General features: G+C 35.6%; 1 protein-coding gene across 2 annotated transcripts in view; it reads left to right on the top strand.

The window, feature by feature from the left end:
- Mettl25 (methyltransferase like 25) overlaps positions 1-14,718 on the top strand; it is a 64,832-nt gene extending 50,114 nt beyond the window's left edge. For both annotated transcript variants that reach the window (XM_057758250.1, XM_057758251.1), the window contains 3 exons: positions 12,285-12,359; positions 12,936-13,007; positions 14,582-14,718. In XM_057758250.1, coding sequence (XP_057614233.1) covers positions 12,285-12,359; positions 12,936-13,007; positions 14,582-14,674 — 240 coding nt within the window. In that variant the 3' untranslated portion in view covers positions 14,675-14,718. The remainder of the gene's footprint in view (positions 1-12,284; positions 12,360-12,935; positions 13,008-14,581) is intronic.
- Positions 14,719-15,178: the final 460 nt, after the last annotated feature.

Genomic DNA, 15,178 nt, shown 5'->3' with positions numbered 1-15,178 from the left:
CTATTCATACCAAAACCTACTTCTAATGAGACCATATTTAATCAGAACCTGGCTGCTAGAGTTTTATCCACACCTAACTGAAGAGAGGAAGGGAGTATCCAACATTGGTCAATTCTGTAAATCCTGTCTCACCAAAGAGGGTGTGATAATACTAAGAAGGACTGGAGAAGTTCATAGTCAAGAGACAGATTCAGTGACAGAGATCCAAGCTTTAGAATACAAAATACTTCTTACCACGACTGCTGATAACATATTCATAGGAGTACTTTTAATACAATATATCACTTTTAAATACCAAAAATTTATGAGGCATACTAAAGATTATAAATACAGCATGAAGAGATGGAACTCATCACAACCACATTGAGATATGACAAAGACCCTGGAAATGTTAATCTGCAATTGTAAATAGAGTAATATGCCAAAGGTTTGAATTAATAAACTGGACAGCAGACACAGATGGCTAGTGTAAGCAAAGAGATTATGGACAGTATAAGACCAAGTTTTAAGAAGATTTTAGAAGTAGTTCAAAAATATTGTATCCAGTTAGAAAGATGATAAGAGCCAGAGGTGGTGGATAACTCCAAGGAAGCAGAGTTTTGCAGATACAATAGAACTGATGCACATATGAACTCACACAGATGGATGCACATATGAACTCACACAGATGGATGCACATATGAACTCACACAGATGGATGCACACATGAACTCACACAGACTGTGATGGCACCTACAAGACCTGCACAGGTTCAATCTTTAAAAAGCCCACTACTGAGAAGACATGGGCACAAAGTCCTACCTCTGACCAAGAAGCTATTTGTAGTAAGTGATACCTGTTGGGAAAGGGAAAATCTTCTCTATAGTGGGGTGTCAGTCACCCTCTGCAGCAGGCAGCATGCTTAGGAGTAGTTGGCCAGCACCAAACAGACTCCATGTTGTGTATTGTGTCTATGTGTGGTCATGGGGTTGGTGGATATTTTGTTTCATTTTGGTATTTTTTGTCTTCGTAGTTTTATATTTGTTTTGATTTTCATTTTTTTTTATTTCTATATCTGGAGAGGGGAGAGAAAGAATACAAAGTGTTTAGTGGTAGCAAAGTGAGGAAGCTCTAGAAGGAGTTGAAGGAAGAAAAAAACACAATCAAAATGGACAGAAAGAAGTATTTCTCAATAAATGGGTGAATGAATGAATAAAATATATTTTAAGGAAAACGAGTAAATTTTTTTTTACTTGCTTTATACTTGCTAGTATACTGAACACAGCGGAGGAAAGAACCTCTGAGGCTGAGGATCTATGAGTAGCAAACTCATAAAACTGCAAACAAAGAAAACAGAAAACAAAGGCCAAAGAAAAGAAAAGGAATCCAAGGACTGGAAAGGCTAGGTGAAATATAAATACATATTATAGTTTTATCAGAATGAAGACAATAAAGGAACAGGGGAAATAATTGAACTGCTAATGATGGAAATGTCTCCTGTTGGCCACTTTTCTCAATACCAACAACGGACAGGTTGAACTTGAAATTAAGATACATCAGCATTTACATGAGCACCCTCCCTCAAAATGAAATATATAGATTTTCTAAGAGAGTACCAACAAAATGTCTTTAAGGTAAGGAACAAAACTGAGAAATAAGTAACTTACTGGAGAGATAGTCTATGTTCACTGATAGGAAGATTCAGTATTCTCAAGTCAGTACTTCCCGCCTTGGATCTATGTTTCAGCACAATCTGAGTCAACATTTCAGGAAGTTATTTTGTGGATGTTGGCAAACTCTTCTTAAGTCTTATATAGAAAAACAAAAGAAGCCGGGTAGTGGTGGCACAGGCCTTTAATCCCAGCGCGTGGCAGAGACAGGTGAATCTCAGTGAGTTCAAGGTCAATCTGGTCTACAAGAGCTAGTTCCAGGACAGGCTCCAAAGCCACAGAGAAACCCTGTCTTGAACCCCACCCCCCCAAAACATAAGTGCAAAAGAACCGAGGGAGCTAACAATATTAAATGAAATCAAAGCTTAAGGATTGCTACTAGATAATTTTAAGAGTTACTATAAAGACAAGTTGATATTTGCAGACTCATAGACAAATTGATAAAAGAGCAGAATTGAGAGCCCAGAAATAGACCACACACATGCAACCAGGTAGTCCTTGGCAAAATGACAGAAGCAGTACAGTAGAACAAAAAGCCTCTTTTCACCAAGAGGTGTTCAAACAGAAAAGTGAATCTAGAAACAAAGCTTATATCTTTCCTAAACTCAAAGTGAGTCACATATTTTAAAGTAGAATAGAGGTCTATGATAGTTCTAGAAGATAGTGGGAGAATCTGTATTTTGATTGATGATGATTTTTTGCTTATAACGGCAACAGTCAAAATTCATAAAAGTTGCCTAATAAAAAGTATACTAATTAGAATGGATCCTAAGGTAAAGTGCAGCCCCAGACAACAATGCTATAAATGTAGGTTCATCACTTAGGGCAAACACATTATCCTCATGGTGTCACTGCTAGTGAGGGAGTCTGCTTATGTGCAGCCTTGGTCCATTACAGGTGTTCTCAACTTTCCTATAAGAATAGTTAAAGAAATTATGCCTGTTAGATGGTTTCCTTATTCACAAGTAATGTAGAAAGAGTCTCAGGAAAAGACAAGTATCTCTAAATAGAAACTGTTCTAAATGATTTCTTGCTTTATTAGCTAATAAGGATGCTAAAAAATGGCCCATTGATTTTCTGTTACAGTCTCTTGATCCATTTTGTTTTGTTTTTTTAACTGTAAAGTGATTTGAGAGAAAACAAAACTATAAGCTAGAATACATTGGGGAAAAAGAGGACCAACAAACACCTTAGGATATAAAATAATGGTGTGCTAAGATAAAGAAGCAGATTGACAAGAATGGTTGGGGGTGGGGTGTTGTCTTGATTTTAAGTAAGAAATTTAAAATAGTGTCTTTTAGGCCAAAATATTTGGAAGCAGGGAAAGTGATGAAACCAGTTATATTTCTGATATTATACAAATGTCTTATTTAACCTACACACCATGAAATAGGAATATTAAAATTAAAGTTTTCACCACAACACAATAGATGTTTGTGTGTAATTATTTCAAAAAGAAATGCTCACATGAAATTCTAGATGCTATGTAAAATTTTAATTTTTAAGTATATGCCAAAAGACTTAAAAGAGGTTTGGTTAAATACTCAATTGTTTATTAATGATATTTCTGTGGAATTGAATGGGTGGCAAATGTATTGATGTGCACTTCAGTTTAGGCATGTGAACTACAGAAAATCTTAACTCTGCTTAAGTTCTAGTCACAGGAAATTAAAGTAAACATGAAAGGAGACCAAAAAATCTCCAGACACCTCTTTCAGAAACTAAGGCTGCAGACGCTTGATTCACAGTGGGCTCACACAACGTGAAGGGTTTCTCCATAAGCCTGTAGTCAGTTGTGAAAGTCAGCAGTGGACTTTGCTTGGTGAGCTGTTTTCAAACAGCATCATTGCCGTTCGGACCATAATTTGTAGTGAGAGGCTAGTCTATGCATTTTCAGCAGCATCTCTGGACTCTGTCCACTAGATGGCAGCAGCAGCACAATGATTAAAACTGGCAATTGCCAAGATTGACCCCTATTAAGAACCACTGATTTTGAGCGTTTTTTTTTCCTTTATAAATTCATCAGTGGTCACCTAACAGTCCCATTATGTATCTATGTTTTAAACTGCCATTTCTATCAATGAATATGGGAGAGGAAAGGGCACTATGTAATGGTTGTCGTATATTGTCTTTATCTTTGAAGACTTCCTTGTTCACAGTGATCCCTTCTTTGATCTTTCATTTTAGTAGTAATTACCTTGAAGTAATGTTCATTGGCACCATTCATAAAGTATAGATTATTTTAAAAACATATTTATCTTTCTCCAGGGAAATTAAGTCTGCATATATATATATACCTCTGAAAACAATGAATTGTGGAACACAGTCAAGTACCTTGTAGCAAATAGCAGGATTTTCTTCTTTTTGGAGGCTGAATAATACCCTCCCCTCTCTTTGTGTGTGTGTATACATATATATTCGTACATATACATATATATATTTATATACTTGTCACACATACACAGATACCACAGTTGTTTTAACCATTTGTCTGTCAGTGAAACAATAGGTTGTTAACATATCTTGACTCTTCAGTATATAATACTGCAGTGAACATGGAAGTGTAGTGATTTCATTTCATTTGGATATTGGCTCAGAAGGAATATGGAGTCTCAAATATTAATAATTTAATTCCAAATGAGGATAGGGAGAATGAACAGCCCCTCATAATTTACCTATTTTTTTTTCCAGTTTTTCCAGACAGGGTTTCTCTGTAGCTTTGGAACCTATCCTGGAACTAGCTCTTGTAGACCAGGGTGGCCTCAAACTCAGAGACCCACCTACCTCTGCCTCCTGAGGGCAGGGATTAAAGGCGTTCACCATCACCACCCAGCTAATTTACTTTATTTTTTAAAAAAAATCAAAATATCTATTTTACTTCCTTTAAAATTCAAGTTCCCAAAGATTAGTTGCATACATAACTTTATGATTTCTAAAAGTAATGTGTCTATAAGTTCCATTCTCTCTGTTTCTTCATCGAAACATAGTGTCAGTAATCTTTTGAGGAATACTGTGGTGAGTTTCTCAATCACCTGAAGAATACTATTGAGCCTCTTTGCCAATGCTTTATCTCACCATGCTTGGTTGGCAGGATTTAAGAAATTAACTTTACCTCCAGAACGACCTCATTTAATGCTTTTGGTTTTTTCTTTCTTTTGATAATTTATACAAAGAATACTTTTTAAAATTTTATTAGAATATATTTGTTGAACGAGCTGGTTTTACTAACAGCATTTTTTATTCATTATGGTTTTCACTCCCTGTCACTACCTTCTCTGTATGTCCTACTGTTTAGACTCCTTTCTCTTCTCAAATAGCTCCTGTTAATTTTCATGCCTCATCTGTGTTATGTGTGTACATGTGCAGTACCTGTATGTCTCTTAACTAAGTTTAACATCTGAGAAAATTATGTGCTATTTGTCTTTATGAATAGTCTGTCTTATTTCGTTTATGGTGACCAGTTCTATTCATTTTCCCAAGAATGACATAATTCATTCTACTTTATATCTGAATAAAATTCCATTGTATATGCATGCTGCATTTTTATCTGCTTATGTGTTGATGAACACTTAAGCTTATTCTATAACTTGGTTATTGTGAATTGTGCTCCGGTCGTCCCAGTAGAGCATGGTTCTCTTTAGTATAATTGCTTATCTTCCCAGGGCTGGTATAGCTGGATCACATGGTAGTTCTGTTTTTACTTTCCGACACTATTTTTAGAACTGTACTGTTTTCAGACACTGTTTGCCATCTATACCCTTTATTACTTGAAATATATCCCTCCTGCTGCTAACTACTTTAGTCTGTGTGATATATTACACCTGTTGTTGGTATATGTTGAATCATGCTTGCCTTCCGCAAATGAAACAAACTTGATTATAGTCTATAATTTTTATAATGTATTGTTGAATTGAGTTTGCAAGTATTTTATTAAGAGTTTTATGTCTATATGTTTTTTTCATTTTCATTAAATTCTAAGAAGATTTCAATTTCCTCCCTGATTTCTTCAGTGAACCCCACCCTTGTCATTTAGGAGAATATTGTATTCATATGTTTATAGAATTTCTAGAGTTTCTCCTATTATTTACTTCTATTTTTACTCAATATTATCTGATAACTTATGCAGATTAAGTTAATTCTTTTGTGTTTTCCTGACTTGATATAAGGCCATGATTGTAGTTTGTTTTAGAGAAAGTTCCATGGACTTCTGCATGGATGGTATATTCTGTAACTGTTGGTAACAAGATCTCTTAGATGCCTACAGTGTTCATTTGATCTATGACATTTTAAGTCTGATTTTCTCTGCTGAACTCCCATATGAATGACTTTCTGTTGCTGAGATTGGGGTTTTGAGGCCACTTACTCATGTTGTATATAAGCCTTGCTGTTGTTTATTCCCCATAGTTGGTTTCATCAAACTAAGTTCTCCAACAATTGGTGAATATGTATTTAATTGTTATTTCTTGATGAACTGTACTTCTTAGAAAAATGTAGTGACCTTCTTTATCTCTTTAGACTGTGTTTGGCTTTTGTTTTCTTTGTGAGAGATCATGCCTCTTTCCTACTCTCTTTCTCTTGATACACACTACTGTGTCCTTTGGTTTCCTGTGTGAATTGTGAATGTGTCTGTACTATAAGTTGTGTCTTTTAAAACAAATAACTGGATCTTCTGGTTTGATCCAGTCAGCTAGTCTACATTCTTTAATTGGAACATTGAGACCATTAACATCTATCAAGGTTGTTATTAAGATATTTGCTGATTCCTGTTACTACATTTCTAGTTGGTTCTGATACTGCTTTGCTGTTTTGTTTTGCTTTCTTTTTCCATTCTTTATCTTAGAGGTGTATTGATTACTGAATTGGAAATGTTTGATTCTGTTATAGCTCTCATTAAATAAAATGATTTGTGTGTGTGTGTGTGCACGCGCGTGCATTTGCACAGTTGCCTGTGGAAACCAGAAAAAAATATTGACTGCCCTGGATCTAAGTTACAGTCGGTTGAGATGCCCAGCATAGGTGCTGGGAGCTGGAATCCAGTTCTTTGCAAGAACAGCAAGTGTTGTTAACCACTGAGCCGTCTCCAGCTCCAAAATTCTCATTTCTTAATATGTTCCTCGTGAGATGTATTCTCCCGTATGTTCTTGTGTTGTGACTTTCTGCCTCCTGTGTGGGTGTGGAATTTATGTAAGTATCTTCTGTAATGCTTGTTTAGTGCTGGTGGATTGCTTTCATTTGTGCTTATCTTGGAAAATATTTCCCATCAATTTTAAGCAATATTTGTTAGATAAAATATAATCTATTTTGACAGTTATTTGCTTTCATGACCTGAAATAAATCATTGCATGTGTTTCTGCTTGTTAAGCTTGCTTAAGTTTTATTTATTATTGTTGTGTGTGTGTACATAGTGGGAGGGTGCATTTCTTGGTGCACGTGTGGAGATCAGAGACTGCTCTGTAGAGTCGGGTCTTTCCTTCCACATTTATGTGAGTTCCAGGGATTAAACTCAGGTCACCGGCCAGCACCTTTACCCACCGAGTCGCTTCACTTAGTTTTTAAGCTTTCTGTTAAGAGGTATAATGTTCTTCTGATGTGTTTGACATAGTAAGTAATGAGACTTTCTCTGGCTGCTTTGTTTCTTTTTTCCTAGCTCCAGATGGTATGTCTCAGACAGGTTCTTTTCTGGCCATATCTATTAGGGGCTCTAAATTGCTCTTGTAGTTATTCATTCCTATCTTTCCCTGCGTTTGGAAATTCTCTTGTTAGAATTGCATTAACTGAGTATTTTCCTTTTACCTAGTTCTTCTGTGTTGACCAGTGGTATCTCAGCAGCTTTTAGTCTCACTATCTAGTGATGAGAAAGGTCAATTCTCAAGTCATCTGAGCAGGTGTGAAGTAGAAAGAACCTGTAACCAAACTGCATTATGGCCTATTTATGGTACTCTGTAGGTTTTTTTTATAGATCTTAATCTTTTTTTTAAAAAGTGAATAGATTAAAAGAGACGTAAATCTCCCTTGAAAACTAATTTATGTAGATTTTTGTATTAGTTACTTTGCTGTTACTGTGATGAAATGCCATGGCAAAGTCTAAAAGGAAATCTTCATTTGACTTGTGATTCCAGATTCTAAATGGCGGGAAACTGTGTTTGCAGCAGTCATGGTGACAGGAACAGTTGAGCGCTCATTTCTTGAACCTCAAGTAGGAAATACAGAGAGTAGGGTGAGACTTTGAAATCTCAAAGCCTGCCCCAGTGATATAGTTGCTCCAGAAAGACTGCATCTACTAAACTTTCCAAATAGTTCCGTCGATTAAGTACCAAGTATTCAAACATCCGAGTCTATGAGGGGGAGGGACATTCTCACTAAAACCACCACAATATTCTATACTCAATTACTGGCAATATAACTGTCAACTAATTAAGTGTAAACAGTACATGGATTTAAAAACAAAACAGGACAAAAGAACTCTCCAGTGAGGAAACCTGGTAGCCGCCATCTCCACCAGACAGTCAAGGTCAGCATCAACAAGGACAAGTGACGGGAGCACTGCAGACCCTGAGGTGGGGGCACGTAAGCAGTACTGTGCTCCTGTATTCCTCTCATAAGTCATAACCCTTTGTTTATTTTTGAGAAAAAAATCTAAAACATACTAGAAGAACATTCTGGAAAATAGATGATCATTATTTCTCAAAACTGTTAAGGTCATCAAAAACAAGTCTGAGAAAAATGTCAAAGCTAATACAGCCAAATGTTATATGACATCCTGTGTTTGCTTCTGAAACTGAAAGAGTACATTGTGTAAAAGCGAAGGAAATCTGAGTGTAGTATGGGCTTTAATTAATAATGGGTTGACATTAGTTCATTAACTAAAACAATATATCATTGTGTTAGATGGAGAGATAGGAATGGGAAGAACCTGGTAGGAGTTGAGGAGAAGGGAAAAGCATGATCAGAGTAAATTGTCTGATTTTTTTTCCAAAGATAAAATGCACTATAGAAATTATCTATGCCAGGCAGTGGTGGCGCACGCCTTTAATTCCAGCACCCGGGAGGCAGAGGCAGGCGGATCTCTGTGAGTTCGAGACCAGCCTGGTCTACAAGAGCTAGTTCCAGGACAGGAACCAAAAGCTACGGAGAAACCCTATCTCGAAAATCCAAAAAAAAAAAAAAAAAAAAGAAAAGAAAAAGAAATTATCTATCTATACTGTTATCAAAACCCTACTTAAACATAATTATTTTAAAAAATCAAAATAAGGACTGGAGAGGTGACTCGGTGCTTAGGAGCACTTGCTGAATTGTGGCGGGCCAGCATTTGGTTCTCACTATGTACATAGGAGGGGCTTGAGTTCCATAGGATCTGTCACCCACTTGTGGCCTTTGAACATCTGCACACACAGAGTGCACATACATATTCTCAGGCCAACATGCATGTATATGGAATGAAAATCAATCAAAATATTTAAAAAATAGCACAAGAAAGTGTTCATGAACTTCTGTTCTTGCTAATATTGAAGTATTTTATCATGTTAAATATTGATGATTATAAAATAATTGATCTGATTTTCATCGTATAGGTGAAGGTTGAGATGCAAATGAGGTGAATTTTATTTATTTATTTTGGAGGCTTTGATGTATTTTATTTTAAATACCTAATAAAGGCAGTGGAGTTCTGGGTACATGAATTATATTGTTTTAACTGCAGGCACAAGTGTCTAGAACAACCCAAAACTTTCAAGGCCACAGACTTGGTCACCAATTTCTATGCAAGACTCTTAAAGCCCTTCTAATTTTACTTTTCCTAAATTATCACTCAGCTACCTCTCTTCAGTATTCATTTTTCACTTACATTTGATACGTTTTTAGATTTGTAGATCCCTTTCTGATACAATATATCCTGATTATAGTTTCCCCTCCCTCCACTCCTTCCAGTTCCTTCCCACCTTGACTCTCCTCCAGATCCACTCCCTTTTTGACTCTCATTGAAGAACAGACTTCTAAAAGATAACAGCCAAAGATGACAAAATAAAATAAAAGATGAAGCAAGAACAATTGTATCTAAGTTGGAGTTAAATGGATTTCTAAATCAAAACCTAGGTCATTGGGGAAGAAGTATTCTAATTTAAAACAGCTAACTCCAGCAAGGCGGTGGTGGCGCACGCCTTTAATCCCAGCACTTGGGAGGCAGAGGCAGGCGGATCTCTGTGAGTTCGAGACCAGCCTGGTCTACAAGAGCTAGTTCCAGGACAGGCTCCAAAGTCACAGAGAAACCCTGTCTCGAAAAACCAAAAAAAAAAAAAAAACAGCTAACTCCATAGCCAATATTTTTCATACTTACATAGCATATTAACAGGCTTTGTTCACATGAAGAATGCTTGGTGGGCATGTTGCCAAAGCTGGCAGTTCCTGAGCAAACAGGCTGCGAAGGGATGAAGAGGAAATCCATGCTTGCCAACAGATAAATGTATTTCTAAAGCAGACTAAATATTAAGGTTTGAAATAAAGGCCGAAGAAATTCAACAAGTTATGGTAGTGAACCATTAACAGATGCTGCTCTCCCAGTGTTCACTCTTGAAATTCTTCCAGACAAGGTGAATATGATCAGCTGCTCAAAATCCACTGGGCAGTAACACATATACTATCTAATATATAAACCCTGTTAAGAGCCAGAATAATTCAGTAAATTACAAGGAGGGAAGGAGTTTGAATAAAGTGCCTGAGACGATCATTTTCTTTCACTCTACTCTCTCTTTAGCATTGACCATTTTTTTTTTGACCAAAACCTGTAATTCTCACAGACATCTCAACTCATAGCAGGGACTGTTCCTAGAATGTGGGGATTGGGAACCAGGAAACAATAGAATTATTTTCAGTGCTTCAATCTGCCGTTCAGTGTACATTCAATGTTCTATGGCCATGAGGACAAGAATACCACAGTTTACTTTTAAAATAATTTTCTGATACAACAGCCGTTAGTTCCTTGTTTTTCTCCTCTAAATAATGTCCTCGTACTATGTTTAGTTCTCATACTTAAGAGTCACTTTGTAGGCCATGTCCAAGTCTGTATTCAGCAGTTGAGTAGTGTGCCACTGTTTGCATTTTTCAGCTTTTTAATGTCAGTTATATTATCAGAATAACAACATAAATCATACATATGATGAAATTGCATAATCAAGAAATGAATGCAAAGAATATTTGTAAAGTACTATTTAAAACAGAGTTTCCAGATGAAACTGCTGTCAAAATACATGTTAGAACTAGGCAACAGTGTACCCTGGTTCTCCTTCAAGGGCCTCCTGAGTGCTAGGATTCTAGGAGGTGTGACCCTGTTGGAGGGGGTGTGTCACGCGAGGATGGACTTTGACGTTTCAAATACCCGTGCCATTCCCAGTTAGCTCTCTGGCTCTTCCATGTTTCCAGGGAAGCTCTTCCATGTTTCACAATGTGAGTCTCAGCTCCTGCTCCAGAGCACGTCTGCATGCCTGCCTGCCTGCCGCCATGTTCCCCACTGTACTAGACATGGGCTCAACCTCTGAAACTGTCAGCCTCCATTAAACCCTTTCTTCTATGAGTTGCCTTCGTTCTGGTATCTCCTGATAGCAGTTGAAAAATAACTAACACAACATGTCAAAGCAACTGAAAGGGAATAAAGAGTTAACAACATGAAAATGATGATGTCAGATTTTCTCATACATGTCTAAATGTATTTTTTTTTCAAATTATTCTATTGAACCAATCTACTAAACTTGAAAAGTATGGAAGGCTATAATGGCAGTCAGAGGCAGCAGAGGGCCTCGTCTCACAAACGTGTGTCAGAATCAGGACCATAGCATATTTCAGCAGTGAAGGACATTGTGAATTCATGGTCTCTATTGTGTTGATTTCTACAAGCAAGAGTTTTCTCTGTGGCTCTGTATTTATTCTCCATGTTGCTTTCTCTGGATGCCAATTGAGAAGAACTAGTGGCTGTGATGTTGATGTTCTTGTTGTTGTTGTTGATTTTGCTGCTCAGGAAACATAATGTTGGAGATCTCTGTTCTGCTACTTCGTTGGGGACCTGTGACGCGGGGCATGTCTTTGGCCCCTTTCTATGTCACTCATCCCAGTTATTGATACACCTCATTTAAGATTTAAAATGCCACTTACCATTGGCCAAAGAAGTATGTGGTTTTTGTTTCTTTCTATATTCGCTTACTTAAAATGTTCTGGAGAGAAAAGAACAGAAAACCATGTTTATACTTTTATTAAAAATAAGATTATTGCTTTATTTCAACCAAGGCTAGTCACTTAATATTATGCATCTCAAGTATGTTTGATATAGAAAGACAATATAAAAAAGACAAGTTACACCCTCAGATGGTGAAATTGTTTTGGAAACATAGCAATAAGTGAAATATTTTACCACTATATTTTGAATTTGGAAAACTCAAGACAGTGTTATTTATGAAATGGTGAGTAGCATTCATTCAGTAGATTTGAATGCCAGATTTTGTTAGAGTCACTTGCTTAAAGACAGTTCACATGTCAGATATACCATAAATCGATGGAGTACTTGTTTCACTTTAGGTTATGTTGTAGGAACTTTTTACATTATTTAACTGTAACCATTGGTAAATCTATTGTTACTGTTTTTATTCAAAGATCTCAGAAGAAATTATAATGGATTACTATGAGAAATACAGGCCTAGAATGAATGAGCTGGAGGCATTTAATATGGTAAGTCATGTACATATATACAGTAGTATCTTATTAATTAATATTATGGGCCAATCAATCTGTTGTTGTTGCTGTTGTATGTATAAGAAAGAAAGAGAGTATGTATCTGCGTGTGTGCATGCGTGCGTGTGTGTGTGTTTGTAGGAAAACTATTTGGGATGATTTCCTATTTCTGAACTATATTAGGTGTTAGTAATGTCATAAAAAGAGCACATGGTAGATTTCCCTTAAAATGCATCATAAGTGTACAGAGCAGGGCTTCAGAGCCTTTGAACACATGTTGATCTCCAGAGTGCTTATTTCACAAGCTTTCCATGTAATGAATTGCATTCTTAGGACTCTTTTAAAAGCTTTCCATCACATGATTGCTTCCTGGATTCCACCTCGTGTCTCTTAGAGGGCTTTCTTTCCCTGTTATTAGTAAAGAAAAGCTTTTGATCTGTAGTATTCATTTTCTGAAGATGAACAGTAGGTATTGGGTATCTGACATGTGACGTTTTGTAGATACCATTTCTCAAACATAAACATTAAAGCAAATAAACTATTAAATTGCCACTACCTCTTGTTTTCTTACAGTTGAAAGTTGTTCTGGCTCCTTGCATAGAAACACTGATTCTTCTTGATCGACTTTGTTACCTGAAGGAACAGGTATTATGTTATTTTTCAGTGCATAACAAATATCTTTATTAGGTGAAATAAAATAAATAAAATCATATAGCTGGTATAAAGTTATATCACACAAATTGGTAAGATAATGTCTCTCATACTCCATTACTTTTAATGTCCATTATATTTCCTGATTAATATATAAACATATATACAGCAGATATCTTCAAAAAATTGCTGTAATAAGTGTGATATTTTTAATTGTGTGATAGTATTTATAGACAGCGAATAAAGGTAATCATGCATGATTTTTAGAGCCAAAATTAATTATGGCATAAAAGAGACTGTGTACACATTTCACTTTGTAAGACCTGATCTTTTAATGTGCTTTGAATATGCATATTCTATAATATAGAAATGTCTTTCTACTCCAGTGAAGAGTATTTCATCTCTCCCACAACCTTTATCATTTTGTCTGTATTCCATTGTCTGCTGAGCTGTGGTCAATAAATTGTTTTGAATTGTTTAATCCCCTTCCTAGAATCAACTCTTTGTCCACTATAAATCCCTTATTGTAACAAATTTATTTAGTCATCTAGTGCTTTTTCTTTTCAAAATGCTTCTTTAAACAAATGAGTTTTAATAAATGTCTTTATTTTAATTAATGATTTTACAGATTAAGGCAATTTTTTAAGTATTTAAATAATATACATTCTTTAGTCACCATTTAATTCCAAATCCCTACATAGCCTTGATCCTCCAATTGGGCAGTGATACACTACCTGTTTGAATAGGTATTCATTTCCCCTCACAAAAAAAAAAAAAAAAAAAAAAAAAAAAAAAAAAAAAAAAAAATTTCATTGGCCTAAGCAGTTCAGTAAAATAGCATGCATCAAAATGAATAGGTCCAAAAGAAATGATCCAAACATGTGATTATTCATTTTAAGTATTGGAATGTCTTAGAAAAGTAGTCATATTTGTTAAAAATACAAGACATATACCAGGTGGCTGTATTTAATCCCAGAACTCAGGACGTGAGTTCAAGGCTAGTCTGGACTACAGAGCCAGTTCTAGGACTCTTACACAAAGAAAGCCTGTCTCAAGAAAAACAAACAAACAAAAGATATATAACATAAAAGAGAAAATTAAAAGAAATCATAATCCCACCTTTCAGACTGGGTACATCTTATAATATTGACACACATGATTATAGATTGTGCATGTGTGTGCATATTATTTTTACTTTAAAACTATAATAAAATTTACAGTGTAATTTTATTTATATATCATTTTCACCCTCTTTGTACAAGGTGAATAATGTTTTGTCATAAAATTGTTTAAAATACAGTATTTGTCATTGGCCTTGTCCAGCTTTTCTATATTGGAACCAGGACTCCTTTGGCAGTCAGTCGCTAAAGGTGTATATTTTTTTCAACATGGCTTCTTGAAAGTAAAATTGTAAATGTTAATTTTCATTCAATAAAAAATGATAGCCTTTGGTTTCTACTAATATTTTCTACTGCAGTTTATGGTCCAATTCATCTATGTAGTCAGACTCATCTTCCTTTTATTTGCTCTAAAATGATTATATATGTAAATTGTTTATCAATTTTCAGGAAGATGTAGCATGGTCTGCTCTTGTGAAGTTGTTCGACCCTGTGCAGTCCCCCAGATGCTACGCTGTCATTGCTCTGAAGAAGCAGCGGTAATTGTAGCTGAAGCAGGTTGCTAGTAAGCTCTTTGGGGACTTACCTTGAAGATTGCTTTTCTAAACATTTATATCTCGTTATATAAACATTTTAAAATAATTGCTATATTTTAAGTAATAAAATAATGACTAAAAACATAAGATCATAGTTAATTTTTCTATTCTCAAAGCATATTAATAAAATAAGAACTTATGAAAATATTCTGATCAACATTCCCGGGTGTGTCAATAGCAGATGGTAATCTGGCTTTAATTCCTGTGCAGTATTTGGAACCCTTGGCATTTACCACACCTCACATTTTGACCTTTCTTTGCTTAAGAGGTCAAATGCAGGTGTTGTCAAATGCTGAATGTTATATGTATTTTTCAGAGCATTTTGGGATAGTTTCCACTTTGTCATAATGGGGAGAGGTACATTTAAAAAGACTCACGAGCAGGTTGGTTATAAAATATGCCTAATATAGAGCATATTTTACACTATTTTAACATAAAGTACATTTGGTGA

Source organism: Chionomys nivalis, chromosome 25, assembly GCF_950005125.1.
Source record: "Chionomys nivalis chromosome 25, mChiNiv1.1, whole genome shotgun sequence".
In the NCBI taxonomy this organism is placed as follows: Eukaryota; Metazoa; Chordata; class Mammalia; order Rodentia; family Cricetidae; genus Chionomys; species Chionomys nivalis.
The sequence above is the reverse complement of the archived record's forward strand: the minus strand, read 5'-3'. Positions and strand labels throughout refer to the sequence as shown.